The sequence below is a fragment of the Falco rusticolus genome, chromosome 12 (assembly GCF_015220075.1).
Source record: "Falco rusticolus isolate bFalRus1 chromosome 12, bFalRus1.pri, whole genome shotgun sequence".
Classification (NCBI taxonomy): domain Eukaryota; kingdom Metazoa; phylum Chordata; class Aves; order Falconiformes; family Falconidae; genus Falco; species Falco rusticolus.
The window spans coordinates 17105446-17123310 of NC_051198.1; the positions used below are offsets into that span (position 1 = coordinate 17105446).

The 17865-nt window shown below is 41.0% G+C and overlaps 1 protein-coding gene across 10 annotated transcripts in view; it reads right to left on the reverse strand.

The window, feature by feature from the left end:
• Positions 1–17865, reverse strand: part of EPAS1 (endothelial PAS domain protein 1) — a 115647-nt gene that overhangs the window by 3381 nt on the left and 94401 nt on the right. For all 10 annotated transcript variants that reach the window (XM_037405549.1, XM_037405552.1, XM_037405556.1 and 7 more), the window contains 8 exons: positions 11193–11299; positions 6274–6421; positions 5301–5509; positions 4791–4978; positions 3807–3917; positions 1754–2238; positions 507–630; positions 300–417 (listed from right to left, as the gene is read on the reverse strand). In XM_037405549.1, coding sequence (XP_037261446.1) covers positions 300–417; positions 507–630; positions 1754–2238; positions 3807–3917; positions 4791–4978; positions 5301–5509; positions 6274–6421; positions 11193–11299 — 1490 coding nt within the window. The remainder of the gene's footprint in view (positions 1–299; positions 418–506; positions 631–1753; positions 2239–3806; positions 3918–4790; positions 4979–5300; positions 5510–6273; positions 6422–11192; positions 11300–17865) is intronic.

The following is a 17865-nucleotide window of genomic DNA, read 5'->3' on the forward strand; positions in this document are numbered from 1 at the left end:
TTGTAGAAAGCATCAGTCCTAGCTCTGAGATGGCCATACCTTGGGTCAGCACGAGGTAAACCCATCTCTGTTACCTCCAAAGCAAGGGTGTGAACACACATGAAACCATCTACCTGGTATTTATCAAATGTACCTTAAATTGTTCAGCTCTTAGTGATACAACCTGATCTTTAATTTTAGCTTAGTGTAATATTTACAGAGCTTGCATATCATTTTGAAAGAGCTTTTGTTTCTGTTCAACCTGTCTCTCAAAATTGTTTCGATACATAACATTGCAAAACCATTTTCTTTTGTCTTACCAGTAAGAACACTTGTGCTGAGAGACTTCTTTTCTGTAACCAAGGAACAGTTTTCCCCTTTGAGAAATTTCATTCTTTTCCACATTAGGTGAGAGGGGTTAATGACAGATGGATCTCCCTACAATGTGAAGAAAAGCAAAACACATAATTACACTGATGATGATGGTGAGTCCAAAGTTCTGAAGGTGATGCATTTCTTATGATTACCCCACTCAGCTGTTGCAATGCTTGTTCTTCATAATCCAGTTGTCGCTTCAGTTTCAAACTGTTAGACAGAGCAATTCTTGCTGGGTTTACATCTATGCCTCGTTGCCCAAAAGCATCCAGGGGCCTGTGGAGAAAAGATCTCTGGGTAAGTGAGCAACGAGGCAGATCTAAACCATCTTGTTCATTTATACAGATTCTTCTTTCATTTAAAGACATTTAAGGTGTCTTTGACACATGCCAGTGGACAGACCTCAAACCTCAAATGTTTTTCTTTCCTTTTGTTAGTCATCCCACAAGCTTTGGAAACTTTTGACTTTTGGGATCAAAGACTAATGAAAGTCTAGCATAAACAGCCTCTAGGGCTCTCCAGGCAGACATAAAAATGCCGTGGAAAAGAGATCATGTGATTTTTAAGGACAGGATTTTGAGTGCCACGCCTGTCCCCTGGTTTTGCATATTAAATCTGAACACACAGGTTGCTGGCTGGGGACAAACCCTCTGTTTCCAGGTTCATATTCAGACAGTGGTATTTCTACCAACAAGAAATCCCAGAAAGCAAACTGCAGGCAAACCGCACAGCTCCACGTTTTGAAATGACCGTTGCAGTTCTATGGATTTCCTGAATGTTTCAGTGTGACCAACACCCAAGACCCACAGAGACACTTCTGGCTGTGACAGGAAACTTACAGGACTGTATCCTCTGATCTACATCTCATCGCGTACTGTTCACGTGTGTAAGAAAGTGAACAAAGTGAGGAAAGGCTGTAGAAAAAGAGCCTCTAATTTTACATCTTAGTTGTAGTATTTACATATGCCAACAATAAGTGTACTGTCATCCCTTGCTCTCCCCTGTTTTCTGTTGTGCAAAAAATATATGCAAGGTAAGAAAGCATGCATGGCTCCCAGCTTACTGCTGGACCAGTAAGCCTTTTCAGTACTTTCCTTAAACAGCATAAAGTCAAGCAGGCCTTGCAAAATTACTGGGGTATTTTTTACCTGACCAGCAAGAAATCCATTCTTGCATCCTTACAGGCAATGAAAAATCAGCCCACTTCTGCTTCCACCAGACTGACGGCCACTGGGAGAGCACTACGCTAATTTCACCAGAGGTGCAGTCTGATGCCCATCAAAACAACTTATTCCAGCTGAATTGAGAAAAAGATTTTTTTCAAGAATATGACCCTCCTCATTGCCCAAAGCCTTTCCTTAGTAAAATACATAGTTAGTTATACCACAAAAGGTCTTACCTTTTTTTATATGTGGGCATGCTCGGAGAATGCACTGGTGGCCCTGAGGAGGAACTTGATAGGGATCCTGAGTATTTATCCACAAGTCTCCATTTAGCAGGAACATACTCTAACAGGGGATCAGGTGGCCACTGGGTGTTTGGTCTTCCTCCCATCGAAGACAGGGGAGTGCTGGCTTGGTCATGGTATGGTGGCAGTGATGACCTACTCACATCGTTGAAGAACACTGATGACAGGGACCCATGACCAGGATTCATTTTTTTATTTGATAGCTGTGGGCAATATTTCTCTGGGAGAAAGTGATTCTGTGAAGCAGAAGGAAGGGGCTGGAAGATGGTACTCATGCTACTTAGACTCTGCTGGGTATTTTGTGCACTTTCAGAGAGAGGACATTCTTCTTGGCAGATTGGACTGAGCTGAAAATCTTCTCCATCCATAGGAATGTAAGGAGCCAAGGTTTCAAGGTCCAGTTCATTGAAGTCAGTCTGCGCAGGAATAAAGTAAGTTCATAAGAAACTAAAAGTTAATAATAAATTTACCTACATGAAACTGGCCAGCTCTTATTTAAAGATGTCTTATTTCTATAACTAGCATACATGTTCATCATATCACCATCAGCAAAGTAAGACAAGAAACTGAAGAAAAAAACCCTCCCAGATAAGCAGTATTTGCTAAAGCAGCTTGCATGTAACCCGTAACAGTGTGATCTGAAGCAGATCTTGTGTTTCATTACACTTTGAATAACTTGTCTGCCAAGAGTCTATAACATGTGGCATGTAGTTCAACCTCAGGCTTTTTCATGCTAAAATAGAAAACATATCTTCCTCATAATCCAGCTACATGGAAAAAAAAAGTATATAAACATGCAAAAGTTTTAAAAAACATAGTTGGAAGGACACTTGCACTTAAATCTTTAATTAATTTGTCTTGGCATTTGACCAAAGCTGAACAGAGAGGGAAATCAATGTTGGCCCACCCATCACCTCATGACAGGGGCACTTTTCTAACACTCATTTTTCCCACCAAAGCTGCTGATGTGGTGGGACACACCTGAGCAAGTGGATACTGAATCAGACAAAACTGAAGTTTGCACATGTCAAGTCTTAGCATTGAGTTTGATCCTGATCCACAATTTCCTCCTATCTGTCCACTCTTTCTATCACTTTCCTTAATGTTACTATGTCCAGACTTACATAAAATTTCTTCAGGACATGGACTACAGCCTACCTAAGCCTGCAAATTGCACTGGCAGACTGAAGCACCTCATTTGGGCCCCAGTCACCCCAAACTCTCCACAGGATTAATAGGAGGAGATGAGTGTATGGTCTGAGCTGCCAGCCAGCAATGCCTGTTCCTTTCTCTTAACTATAAAAGAGCATAAGCCTTTAGTAAAGGCATTTCAATTAAGTATCTAAAGTTAGGTGGGCTGAATCAGGCCTACGCCTTTTATTCATTAGCTCACTTGACATAATGTTATGGTAGTGGATTTATTTATTTATAGAGGGAATTTCTACACTTACACCCTGAATAGAATGCAGGAGATGGAGACTATATGTTAGTTTATGTGCAAGTAATCGTCACATCTCTGAACTCCTCCAATAAGTAAACCAAGAAGAATATATAAAAAATTACAGTTTTCATTTTGTAAAGGAGGTATGTGCTATGAGGGGCACTCCTTTTTCATTTGGCTTTTTTGTATTTTGTTCTAGAAAGGATGTTTACTGGCTAGTCATTAGGCCAGATTAAAAAAGAAAAATTGGTGCTGCTTATATTCCTATCTAGTCTACAGAAGCCGCTGAATTCTGAAAGGTTTCTGCTGCTTCTTTCTTCTTAGTAGTGCTGCCACAGTGACACCGTAAAGTACTCGCTTCAGAGTTAGGGATAGCAATTTACACACCAGCTTTTAACAATGTTGTGCATCAAAACTTCGGTGTATATGTACAAATGCAGTTTGCATATTAGATCATGATACCTGCACTTATGACATGCATCTGTACTACCTAGTAGCAGGGGACTGGTTTTCTGGCTTTTGGAAGAGAGATTAGTTCCTTACCTGGGAGGTGCACTGACTTTTTGATTCTGTGTCCATAGCAAAAAGTTTTTCAATCACTTCAACCTTAAAATCTTCATCCACAGAATTGTAATAATCTCCTGGGCTGCTTGGCTGCACAGAAATAAGAATTTGCCATAAGTGGCAAGACAACCACAGTATTGGCTTAGCATCATGCTATTTATAACGTACTGTTCAGTAACGTATCTTTTCTATGAAAAGCAAGTGGCCAGACTCTATGTATAGTGTCCTCAGAACCCCAAAGTGTCCACTTCTATCATATGCTTTTCTCCAACATGAGATTACTTGTCACTACAAAACATAGGCACCCTATAGAGGAACCCAGTTGTTGTTTAAGTGTTTTTTGGCAAGTCAGACAAGGAACATGAAATGTACACTATTAAATTATATAAATATAAAAAGAAGGGAGATGCTCAACAATACCCTCAATGCCTTTCTTAAGATATTGGACACCCTCTAGTAAAGGCTGGCTGAGAGTGGCTCCTGCTCTTGGGGGCAATGCCCTAAAAAAGCACGTTCATTCTTTCAGTGGGGAACTCCGCAGAGCTGCTCTCAAAGCCCGAGCTGGGTAAGCTTTCTAAAGACTATATAGCTTCTAGTTAACAAACGGAAGGAGGATGGGTCTGGTGCAACATTGCTAGCAGCCAGACTGTCTACATTGGCCTTATATTTAAGGCTAACTCCAGGAAGGAAAGATGGTAGCACATTCTTCTACCAATTCTTTTATAGGTTATAGTAATTACTGAGGGACAGCCGGGAGAAAATGAGGATTGCAATGTAAAGGCAGGATATAGTTCCCATCTTACTATTGATACTTAAGATATACGCAGTACAGGAGGGATATAGATACACTGGGCCTTGTTAATAAGCAACAAGATAGGACTGCTAACATGAAAAAGTCATCTACATATGTCGATGGGACTCACATACAAAACATAACATGCATATTTTTTTTAAAGCTCTTACCGTGGAACAGCTACTGTTGCTGCTTGCACTTGGTGTACTGCTTCCAGGTGCAATCTGCAGCATTGTAAAGGATGGTATCGTCAGTGTTTCACCTTGAGCAGCGTGGCTTTTCGCTTCCACTGGCCATGATTTGTTTGGTGTCAAAACAGCACTGGTGAAGGCAGGGGCTTCCTCAAACTTCTGTGTCCCTGGATGGGGTTTTAACAATATTAATGAACACTTTTAGCTTGTGCTGTGTTATGATATAATTGCAGCTATTCATTAAAAGTAAACACCGCTCCCAGTTGCCATGACAATAAGTTGGCATAGACTTAATGCATGTTGTTTAGTCAGCAAGAAAGCCTGATTCTGCTCTCATTCACAGAAATTTTCCACTGGTGTGAGCACGTGGGCTCTTACAGCCATTACTCCCAATTTGTACACACAGCAAACAGACCTTGTCTATTAAATTTCTAAATGTAGGCTCACACACAGCTCTTTGTTGCACAAGAATTATTTATACAAACTAACCAAAATCCAGGGAAATAATGGCATCGCCAGGTGTTGGTGCCAGCTGAGCAAGTTCCTCTGGTTCCTCCTTTAACTTGGTAAACAAGAAGTCACTCTTCTCCATCCCGGGGATGCCACTCTCATAGGCGGTGCTCATCGTCAGCAGGTGAGGCTTGAAGAGCGATTCCGTTTGGTCCATGGAGAACACAACATCATTCTTCTCAATTTCACTAACAAGAAAATAGGTTTTAGGCATTTTGCACTCTAAAACAAAAAAGATGTGGCTAATGTAGGCAGTAAAATCTCTCTAAAAGCTGGGGCCCATACAAGCATTTCAGCCTCTCTCAGTTGCACGCCAGGCTGTCGACAGGCGAGGCACGGTTCCAGCGTTGCTCAGCACCACCATGCCAGATGACGCAGAGACTGTGGTCAGGACTTCTGTGGGAATACTCAGGGCTTTGTTGCTCTGCTTTTTAAGAGGGTTGTAGTCGAGGCTATAATGACCCTGACTATCACTCAAATAAGTATTTCCTATTTTGGCCCCATCTAGGACCAAAAATACTTGAGTTGTGCCAAACAGAGGCAAAACTCCTGATTGGTCCTGATTTTTGAGGTGGTAAACAGCCTTTCCTAGCAACATAAGATAGTTACTACTTAATTTTACCTCTCTGTCATTGCATTAGAGAAACAAAACACATTGGCAGTTGTGTTACGCAATAAAATCTTCAGTGCAGGCTTTATAGTTTGTTGTATCAGCACAGCAGCCACTCTGCAGAAGGGGAAGGCTGTGGTGTATTTCAACAGCGTGTATGGGAACAGGCATGCCACATTTTTCATCGATGTCTAACATCAGTAAACAAGACTGAACAAACATGACTAAACTGATTTCAGAATAACAACACTGAATAAATAGACCCTTCAAAAGTTCCTCTGATTATTGCGTTTCTTCCAGCACATGAATCCACATGTGGCTTTTCTGCCCCACACAACTTACCTCAGCACATAGTTGACACAGACGATACACTGAGGCTGTAGGTTGCGCGTATTGTAAATCACTGTTCCTTGAGTCTCCAGCCACACATAGCCACCGTGCTTGGCAAGCATACGGTACTGGCCCGTCACTACTTGACCTTTTGTACACACTGAGAAAAGGGGTCAGAGATATAAATAATGCGGCAGGACAGGAACGCACAATATGTAACACTTGTCTTAAATAAACCGCTTCTGAGTTTTCATTATGCAAAACTGCACTAAGGCAGTCGTTAGCAAGGATGCTTATCTTTGGGAAAATTCAGCCATTTTAAATATAAAAGGGGATGTTCATTTGAGGCTTCTACTCAAGACTGGAAATCTGAGTTCTGGCATTTGAGTTCTTGAGATGGTCTGAGCATTCAGGTAAGAGTGTGGGATTTTTCTAATTTTTCGAATAAGATCCATGCTGCCCCCAAAATAATGCCTGCTGACGGCACATTTCTTGAGAGTCCCTGTCCTAAAAGCACCTCCCTTTGGGCTCTAAGGCTGACTTGTGGGAAAGTGAATTTATTTAGGAAACTATTTAATAGTTTCCTTATTTAGGTGACCGATAAGCTCAAGAATCAGATGATTTAAAAACTATACTCACAAAAAAACCCACCACCTCATAATTTAAATCTATACCTATCTCTTTTTATACCTTAGAATTAGGAGCTGGAACTATCAATACCACAAGTAAAGTGAAGGTGTCATTAGCACAGCATTGGTTTTAAGAGGCTGAAGAAGTAATATCACTCTCTAAAAAGTATCAAAGTTAAGAATGTAAATGGTATTGTTCTGCCTAGAGAAAAAAAGGCTGAACTAGTACATATCTCTGTCTGGTTGGTCTGTGCTGTTCCTCTGCAATAGCTTGAAATTAGCAGCCTAGAAGGAACGAAGACCCATGTGACAAATCAAATAATGTTTAACTCTAAATGCTTTTTTGAACTGTCCTGTGTTTTTTAAACAATAAACTGACAAAAGTACAACTCAGGTTTAAAGCTTCATCTAAATGTTCGAAGGGTGACATCCCCCATCCCAATATTTTGTAGTATTTGAAGAGAACGAGTTTTCAGTGTGGAGCTTTAGGCTTCTCAGATGTAAAGTTTTATGATGTCCTGCCTGTTGTAATTCACTGTTGTGAGCTGAGGAAAAATAGTTGATCAATGGCAATAAAATTAGAGCTGGAATATGCAAACAGTACTCATACTATTAAGAGTTTGTATTTGTAAGCAGACGTAGTCACATTGAGTAGCAAAATTGGGAACTGACTCAGCTAAACCTTTGACCACACTGACAATCTTTCCTTTTAAACATCTTTGATGCCTGAAGACAGTATGCCATCAAACTAATGCCCTAAAAATAATGCATTTTGACTCAGTAAGGCTGGAAACTTGATTCAGCAGGTTTTATACAGAAATATTCCTTGTGTATATGGCCATTAACAGAAGCTATTTATTGTCAGTCTCTCCTACATTGCCACCATACAAACGTACAAAGCCATGCCTGTGAAATTTAACAACTGTTTTGCAGATAATTGTTGCTGTGTTTATCCTTCTATCTCTGAAATTTGTTTTCTTCCTAGGAGTATTTAATCATCCTTCATTTAATTTATTTAGACAAAGTAGAACATTACTTTTATTGATTAAATACTTCTGGTGGAACAAAATCAAAAGGCTTTCATTTCAAAGTGTTTTAGTGACTGGACTGTTCTGCTCTGCTTGTGAAACATAATTACACTGCTTCCTAATCATCAGCTCATCAATAAGAGTCACAGTGTAGGCGCCTGTTACATTACAAAGAAGCTTTTTACTGCTTTAATCTTTTTTATTATTATTATTCAAAGCATGTCATGTTCTGATATAATAAAGTACAGCAGAATCCCTCCATGGGGTAATCTCATAAATGACTAATATGCTCATAAACTGCTGACTTTGTTATCAATGCTACCTTTAAGGTTCTGCCTTCAGAGTGAACTACTCACTTTTTCTTTTCTTTTCTTGTGTGTGTGTGAAGTGTACGTTACCTGTATCTTTACAGAACTAGTAACATCTCAATGAAATAGGCTCCAGCTATATGCCTTATGCTTGGGTGGAGAAAGGGGGAGGGCAGGGATTAATTTAACTCAACACAAAATTTCTTAATTGCTGAGACACACTTGAGAAATATGATTCACTTGGAAGGCTTGTCAAACTTCTGCTACGTACTAGCAAGCGGCGGGTCCCAGATGGTGACATTCAGCTCCCCACTGAAGTCAATAGCAAAATTCCCATTGGCTTTAAGGGCGACAAGACCAGACTCTAAGTGGAAGTGATTATAGCTTATTAATTGCTGAATTGGAAAATACAGCTCTACAGTCAATCTTTTGTGTAGATTTATGTAACAAGGCAGAGATTTTCAGCTTGCTTGCATAATGTGAAAAACTGGGTATGCCAAATGCACTCTAGCCTTCCATCTGATGGTGACTAATTAAGACTTTCATACTCTATATGCAACTATATTGAAGCCAAGAACAAAAACACTATTGTGGCTTGGTTGAATGTGAGGCTGTTATTTCACCTCAAGAAGAAAAAGAACAACCAACCCTGCAGGACAGTAAAACTGTAATAAGCATGATTTATCACTAAATTAGAAAGAAGGAAAGGGAAGGAGTTCTGCTTCTATCCAAGAGACTCATTTGAGGTTTTCTCTCCCTCTTACTTTTCAAATGTGCGTCTCCTTCCTCTATTCCCATGTATCTTTACAACACTAAATGTTTGGCACTGTTAGAATTGATGACTGTATATATAGCATATGTCTAATAAAAAATCTTGTTTAATAAATATGAGCATGCTAAACATGAATTTTGTGGTGGCTGTTTCCATGGCCAGGAAGAACTCGTAAGCTCTGTATAAGTTACATACCTGCTAGGTTACCCTGTACAGTAGGTAACATTATGAAACCTAGGGATGTTCCCGTTCGGAGGGCTTATGTGGGTTCCCTCAAGTCACAGCTTGCTGTCACTTTGCCTTTGTGCCTGTTCTCTCGGTTGGTAAGAAGCCTGACTGTCCCAGAAGACATGGGAAGTATTTAGCTTAGAAAAACAAAATTTGCTAGGGATGTAAACTCATGCTTCTGTTGTGGGCAACAGCATTTTTACAGCACAGACTTCGGTCCTGTGCTTTTAACAGTAAAAATCACCCATGCTGATCCTGTGCTATGATAAACACTATGGAACAGTTTGATCCTAAATATTTATAACCTGTGCAGTGCACAGTGCCTTTGAGCACTTCTGCTGGTATAACTCGCTCCTCCAGACTTCTCCTTGACTTCCTTCTGCTTCTCCATCGGTCCTCATGCCCAACAGCAGACGTTTGTAGGACAGATCTCTTTTCAGTAGGCACAACGGCATCTAGACATACACTCTGCACTACATGAGTTGAATTTAACTGCCAGAGCGAGAACAACCTCAATCAATGCCTGGTCAAGATGGGTACTAGAAACTCTCCAGAAATCTTTACGTGGACAAGTCCCGGCTCAGCGGTTCCATTTAACTAACTAGACAGGGATAACCAACAAGGGCTCTCTCTCTCTCCCCTGTTACCAAAGAGATTGCCATCTCTCAGTTCATTCTGTCCCTGGCGTTGTTCCATTCTTAGAAATGCAACTCAACGATTCAGAAGCAACAGTGCGCATACCCCCTCATTTCTCAGGATGACTCTTAATAGCCCAGCATAGGGTACGGACATCCTATCTATGAATATTGCTAATTCCTTTTCACTGTTAAAAACATGAGCACATTACCTAAGAAACAATTTTAACAAATACATTCCCAGACAACTCTCTCTAAGTATGGTTTGATTTCTTTTTTTTCTTTTAAGCAGCTCTGGAAACAGGATGATTCATACCAACACTGTTTTACAGTGCACAACTTTAATCACTGCCAAACATTCTTTCAAGTAACATTTCAACTCAAAACTGTCCTGAATCCTTGCCACTGGAACTAATGCATATTCCCTTTTCCCCCTGAGGTCAGACAGTTATTCTTTGCTGCTACTTTTCTCTGCAAAAATCAGAAATACTTTCTGTAAGTCTATTTGGTGGGCAATTCCCTATAGACATGACCTAAGTCATGTGCTTTTCCTGAGGACAGAGACCTTGATCATGGTAACTACAAGGTGTGGGCTGGTTTTGTTTTGGTTTGGTTTGGTTTTTGTAGCTTGTGGTCTCCGGTCTAGAAGCCTCCCTTTGTTTTTGTAAAAAATGTGAGACATTTTATGTGAGACAGAAAGGAAGCGTAACTGTGTGGCCTGCTGAAGAGAGGGAGCAGATCTTGTATCTGTTCTCTGCTCCTGGAATAATTTAGGTACTTTACATTAAAAACAGCTAAAACTGGCAGTTCATAGGCATAAGAATAACAAGAAGCTGTTCCTGGCAGTATATATTATTTGTATAATGCATATCATCCCTTTAAAAGTCTCCTCACACACCTGCTTTGGGTGGGGGAAGATAGCTGGTATTTGGTAGCAGAAGACAGACTTTCAAAAATATACTGCTGAGCCCAACAGCACACCAGAAGGGTAACAGCACCAGTAAAAGCACTTCTCACCAGGCTAGTACTGCCTAACTCAGCTCTTCAGATTTTCTGCTGATCCTTGTATTATCCCGTAAAGAGACGGCGATTCTCCTCTCTACCATCCAAGTTTAGTATTAATTATGGCAAAAATCAGACCCTCTGGAAAGATCAGCAGCACGTTTCAGCTAGACAAGCATGGTAACCTGTAAGTTTTCTTGCAAAGCATAAACACTCTTCTCAGAGAATATCTGCATACAACCTGCATTTGTGTTTTCAACTACTTATTGAGGTACCCGCAAGCTGTGCTTTACATGCATACTACGAAGAGACGTAAGAATGTGACTTACAGTTCTGGTGACTCTTGGTCATACTCTCCGAGTCCAAAGCATGGTAAAACTCATACGCTGAACGGCCCAGCAGCTCCTCTGGATGGTAACCAATCAACTCTGTTATTCTTGGTTAAAAAGAAAACAAACATTTAAAATTCAGGTCACCTTAGCCTTATGCTGACATGTGCAGGGCAGCTCTCATCAGCTCTAGTCCTTAGATTAACAGAATTAAAACCACAGTATGAGAAATTCTAAACTTTCAAACACATTGGGAGCTGTAGAGGACTTCTGATCACGTTCTGAGATATTCCCATGTTCAGAATAAGCTGTCTTGTACTACTACTGCAATAAAAATGCCTAGGGATGTCATTACATGTGTTGCAAATTTTCCCAGGCCTATTGCACAGTGTCTCTTCTAGGGAGCCTCAACTGGAGAGGCATTGCTGATGAAGTTCTCAGGCTGTCCGTTACGGGCAGAAACTCCCATCGTGCAAAATCAAATGCATGTGAGGGGCGTCGTGGTTGGCACCATCAAGTTGAAAAGTATGTGTACATGTAAAAAATACATAAAAGGGTTAAATCAGTACTTTGGGTATTGCATTTAATGAAACAAAAATGCAAGGTGAGAAGTTAAGGGCAGTTAAAAGAAAAAAAATCAGCTCTTCTACTCAGTGTTTCTCAATTATATGATAACTTTAGCATATGGATTAGGTTACTTGGGTGACTAATCCACAAACTAAGTAGGATTTTACACAAAGCTATGATCTCAAAAACTGGACTTTTTTCAGAGCCTTTCTGAGTACTCAGGCAAGGCAGGATTTCTGACAAGTTCCTGAGTAAATGAAAATAGGTCATCAAACTGTGCAGATGATTTTCTCTAATGAGGGCATCGACAAAAAGGTATTTTTTTCTTTTCCTGATTTCAATTTGAAATACTATCACACACAACTTTACAGGAAACACGCTTAGTAGAAAAATAATTCAAAAGCAAAGGTATCATACCTTCCAGGAAAATAAGGAAAAATCACTGTTTTCCAAGTCAACAACTCTTGGATGCCTTTCCCTAGCTTTTGAACTGCAGTAACAACCTAAGTAACGTAGCAGAGAGCAGCAGCAGAAATGACTGCAAACCAACTGCTAAGTTGTCGTAAATCTTGAGAAGCCAGGAGGCTTGAAAGGAACGGTATGGTCACATCTTACAGCATGCCCCTGCCGTTAATGGTAGAGCCCAAGTTTTATACCCTCTAAGTCAGTCCCTTGGTAAGGCTTTATTTGCCACCACCACATCTGATTAGTGACATTGCTACTTTTAAGAGACACATCCTCAGGTTTGTGCACTCCCTGGAAGGACAGCCTTGGCCCAGCCCTCCAGACACAAGCATGTCTTTACAAGACAGACATGTAAATATTGTAAAGCAAACAGAGCAAGAGCATGGCATTCATCTCCTGGATAGCCCTCCAGCAAGGAAGACAAATAAGATGGAGCTATTTTGTGTATGGTTTGAGCGCCAAGGCATTGAGTCAGCTTTTCCCTCACCTCCACAGAACTGTACAGCTCATACCCCTGGGACACCTTGGTGTTGTCACTCTGAAAACTGCTCACTGTCCTAATTTCCATAGAATGAACCCAGACATATAATGGTCTAGTTAACCAAAGAGTGTAATTGGTCTTATTTGGTTCCCCTCAAAGATGTACTCTTCTGTTTATGTTTACAGTTTTATCTATGCTTACAGTTAGACTGGCAAAGGGAAAATTCTTGAATCAGGTTTCAAAGAGTTGCTTTTTTGACTCTTATCACTGACAAGCTTCTGAGATTGTAAATTGCACCCCAGTCAAATCTGTAACTTTTATCTGAAACCACAATTGCTTTTTCTTTTTTAATAAAAGCAGTAGTTCTCATAATGAGTTGGTCGTCAGAGCTGAACCATCAGGAGAAAACAACAAACACAGAAGGAGCCCTAATACAAGTAAGGCTCCCAAAACACAGTTGCTGCTTGCCTTTATGCAGTCAGCTGGGACATACTGGTGTAAGTGGCCAGACGCTTTTGCCAAGACCAGTGTAAATATACAGTCTTTAAAAACAGAAAGTATGGTCTCTCGTTATATAATGGCATAGTATCATAAAACCAACCCGGTTACTTTGGAGCTCATCACAAGGGGAAGGCTTTTAAAATTTGGGAAGCTGAGGATTTGTTCTTAATCCAGACTGTGAGCCAAGTAGGGGTTGAGCAGGGAGAAGGAAAAGGAAATAAAGATAATGGAAAAAAAAGAAGCATCATGTACCCAGCAGCACCAATGCAAATCCAAAACCACATTACAGCCTTCATGGGTGCCAACAGTGGAACTGAGAGAGCAAACAAAAACTATGCATTACAGCAAGCTGAGGGACTCGTAACACTTATTGTACAGGCACTGCAATCTCTGTGCAAAATTTTCTATTCCAATCCTGTAATTCCCCTTTCAAACTGCTCCTCGCTTTCATAATGAGCGCCCTCACTATAAAATTACTCTTCTTGTCATTCCACAGCACAGAATGACTTGTGGTACAGTCCTGCTGTGGCAATGTTGAATTTAATCAGATTTAATGTAATCTTGGTTGAAAGTCAGCAAGCGGGTTGATATCTTTTTACTTCAACCAGCCAAAAAAGTATACAGCAAGATAAAAATAAGATATCAAAGAATCACCCACAAACCCCATAACATTCGCCACATTCTGACCTGTGCCTGATAACAGTGAAATACTAGTCAAGAGTAATTATTTTAAAAGTTACTTTAAAAAAAAAGAAAAAAAATTTAAACAGCCTCTAAGTCCCTGTCAACTGATTTGTTAATCTGTTACCACTATTCAGATTCATTACATTTCTTTTTAAACGCTCCTGGAAGTAAAATTATTTTTAAAAGTAATTATAGACTGTTTCTTTCTCCCAGCCTAAAAAAAGCCTAAAAATGGGCTGAAAGTGTTTCCTAGATACATTTTTAAATACCACTATTTTATAACAAACACCCTCTCTCTAAAAATTGTTAGCAGTACTGGTTTTGGGTGCATGAATCAGCAGATTACACCCTCCTTTATTCCTCCTCTGCTGCTGCTGACTCTGAAAAGCTTAAAAAAAATCTCAGGGGCTGCAGGCAGTGCAGGGCTGGAAATCAGATCAGCCAGTTCCATGCTGCATCACGCACCATGGCCGAGGCAGGCAGCTCTCCCCATCTCCATCACACCCGTCCCGAGACGTTTGTGGATGAAGACTGGCCACAGCCGAGAGCCTGAACAGCACCTGGGCCAGGAGGCAGCGAGTGCTTCTGCAAAGGTCCCCACACTGACCTCACTTGAGGTCACTTTGAGGTTTGCCAGTGAGGTGCATCCTCCAAATTCTGCCTGCTTTCTACAGGAGCCTTTTAGCAATGCAAAATGCCAAGTGAATACACAGAGGACTAAGTGCCAAGGAAAAAGCATCCTAAGGAGCTATGAGGAGGAAGAGGAGTACATAACTAAAAAGAGTCACAGAAATCCATATACCCCATGGGACCAAAGGGTCATTTACAAAAAAACCCACAACTGAGTCCAGAACACTGGACTTCTACTTCTGCTTAGACACCGGACAGAAAATTCCTTTGTGCAAGCTGTGGAATGACAAAATTGGAAAACAAACTGTGTGGTGGTTTGGATGGCATTCCTGCCATGGTAGGCTTTGTGTTTCCTTTGCATTTGTAAAACCTAAATTGGTACTAATTAGAATGATAATAACAATTTTTGTTGAAGACAACAGGTGAGCTGACAGGCTGTTTATTCTCCCATTAAGCACTCATTTCTGAAAACATAAAATACCTTTTGGGGATTCTTAATTTTGCCAGACTGACACTTCAGTATTGTGAGCTAAACTTGTCACCATGATGTGCTGAGGTTCTCAGAGAACGCAGTCAAGAGCGGGCAGTAGTCCTCTGCAATAGCAGATCTCCCAACTACCACTACTTAACTGCTTTTTGAGCAGTTTCTCTTAATATACCCATTTCTTGGGATGTGGAGTAAAGGCAAAGTGTTATGCTTAGGGTACACAATGGAGAAACAAGTGATCTGAATCCTGTTTCTCTATTTGTACAACTTCACTCTGCTTTCTCTCTTGGAGACATGGCAAAGCAGCAAAGCTCACTGCTTCAAAGGCTACATCTCCTACGAGATGAGCTATTTCGAGTGTTTTGGTTTTTCTTAAAATTGGGCTTTTCTGTCTCTTTATAGGAGCACAAAGCTTTTTATTGTATACCATTTCTTGAGTTAAAATTGTATCATGAGAACCATCAGGACTGAGAAGTCAGGCTCTTTGTGAAGGAGGGCTGTAATGTTTACTGCTCACAGAAAAATAGCTGGGTGTGTATTCATCGGGCTGTGTGTGGACTGCGTGTGTGAGGGTGTGGATCTCTTAACAAAGTCTTTCTGTATTCAAACTGTTACCAAGTTATTGAAGTTAAATTGGTCCTGACGGGAACAAACAAACAAAATTATACTTTAAGCAGAACGAAGGGGGGGGGGAAGCCCAACACAGCCATTATGCCTGGGGTAACGCACTGCCAGGCTGCTGGAGCAGGCAACAGGGCAGTGTGGCCATCCTGCCAAGAACCCACATTTCCTCTCAAAAATAATTATGTCGTCTTCTACTCTAACCCAGGGCCATGAAAAGAATAAAATGCAAAATCCTGGGACCCCTGCCCACTCCTCAGAGGGACGGCTGGCCTGGTCAGGTGTAATTGCCCTGCTAGGCAAAAAAGCTAGATGGGTACATGAAAAACTTGACCAGGATCCTGTCTCTCCAACTCAATTGGTCTATCTAAATCAAAGTTTTGTTATTAACAAAAGTAATTGGTCATGCTTTTTTCTGAAATGTGAGATATACCAAAAGCCAGTTTTACCAAATGTGGATCTTTGCTTCAGCTATCATCACTTCACTGTTGTTGCCATACTGCATTTTCCCCCTGAACAGGGAACAGAGGGACAGGAGGTCCCTTCAAATGCTTATTTGCATTCTCACCTAATTTGAAAATACTCCCCAGATATAGGTCAGATGGTAAAATGACTTAAATCCTCTTCTAAGGTCCTGTGCCTGCATATTTCTGTTTCACAGGGACATAACTAGAGGCACAATACAACTCTGTTTCCTCTCAGCTGGGCACAGCCTGGATCTCACACGTACACTTCTATCAGGAGAAACCTAACTGGAGCCAACACCGTCCTGTTCTGAAGCATCGTACATCCTCCATTGCTCCTTTTTCTTCTTCAGCTCTTCCATTAAAATGTTCCAATCAAGAAAAAGCAGAAAAGAGTATAACTAATTGGGTTTCCTGTAACCAGGAGCATACAATACCCCAAAGCAAGCCATGCCTTCAAAGTAATGGAGAACATATGCTTTTCAGTGTGCCAGCGCCAGGGAACTGGTTTGTGATGCAGCCTCTGGAGCTGCTGCCTGCACATCTCACGCTGTGCAGAACAGATTTGTTTCCCTATCCTCTTCCCTCATGCATGCTACCCACAGCAATTATGGGCAAAGAGCGCTTCCCTCTCCCCTCCCCAGCACCCCAGGGTGGTCACAGGGGTGCAAGTGAAAAGCCAGCACCACCTACAATGCCACATCACCCTCCCTGCTTTCAAAACCCTGTTCCCCACCAAAACCCTGCATATGGTTTTTCCTTTGGTAGGCATGAACATAAAGGCTGAGACTGCATGTGCTGGGGCGCCTGAAGTAGTTTTGGGGTTTTCTGTCAAATTCAGATACAACTTTCACTTTCGTTTTGTGGATTTTTCCATCGCAGAAACTTATTGCCACTATTTCTATCTACCCGTCACCCCCATGGCCCTGCACAGGAAGGTAATGCCAAGCATCAGCTATACCACCACTATGCCTCCATACAAAGACTTGCCTTTTTTTTTCTGACTAAAACACCCTCACTGGCAATCTTCCCCAACACAAAAGCATTGTGCAGCTGAACTAAATCCTTACTTGGATTACTGAATTGTACCACTGATCAGCATTTCCGTATTACAGCTAAAATAATCCTTCCTGTAAACCACTTAGCCAAGATAAGTGGAACAAGGGAACGTTTTTAAATCACTCTCCAGGCACGGCTGAAGAAGGCATTGAACAGAACAACCTATTTTTATTATATATATCTCACAAACGTTTCTTTGCAGGCTGATTACCTTGCAAAAGCTGTTTCAAGAATACAAACGTGTTCCACCTCACCACTGGCAAGTCATAGGTCCACATATATAAATTATTTTTAGAAAGCAAAATATACGGGCTAGTGTCTCACACATTTTAAATGAGGGATGGCCAGTCTTGCCTGCTTCATTTCGCATCTGTCCTGCACCCTTCCTGAGGAAAAGCCAAAAGAATCTAGGCACTTCATGTCAGCCAACTAGCTTTTGTCACAAAGTGCTGAAAGGTACCCAGCCTATATTTTCCATGTTACTTTGGGATAGATGGAGACCATGAGCTTTCCTAAGGAGATGACAGATGTGATCCTGATTTTCCGCAAGGTTGAATTTCAGCTTCACATACAGCTCTCTTTTGTACCCAGTTAAGCTTCATGCGGAAGGTAGATGCTTCCATTAGTAAGGTCTAGGATGGCTGCCATTCATTAAGGTACTTCCTCAGAAATTCTAGTTTCTTTAACCAAATGCTTCAAAACCAAAAACTTTAT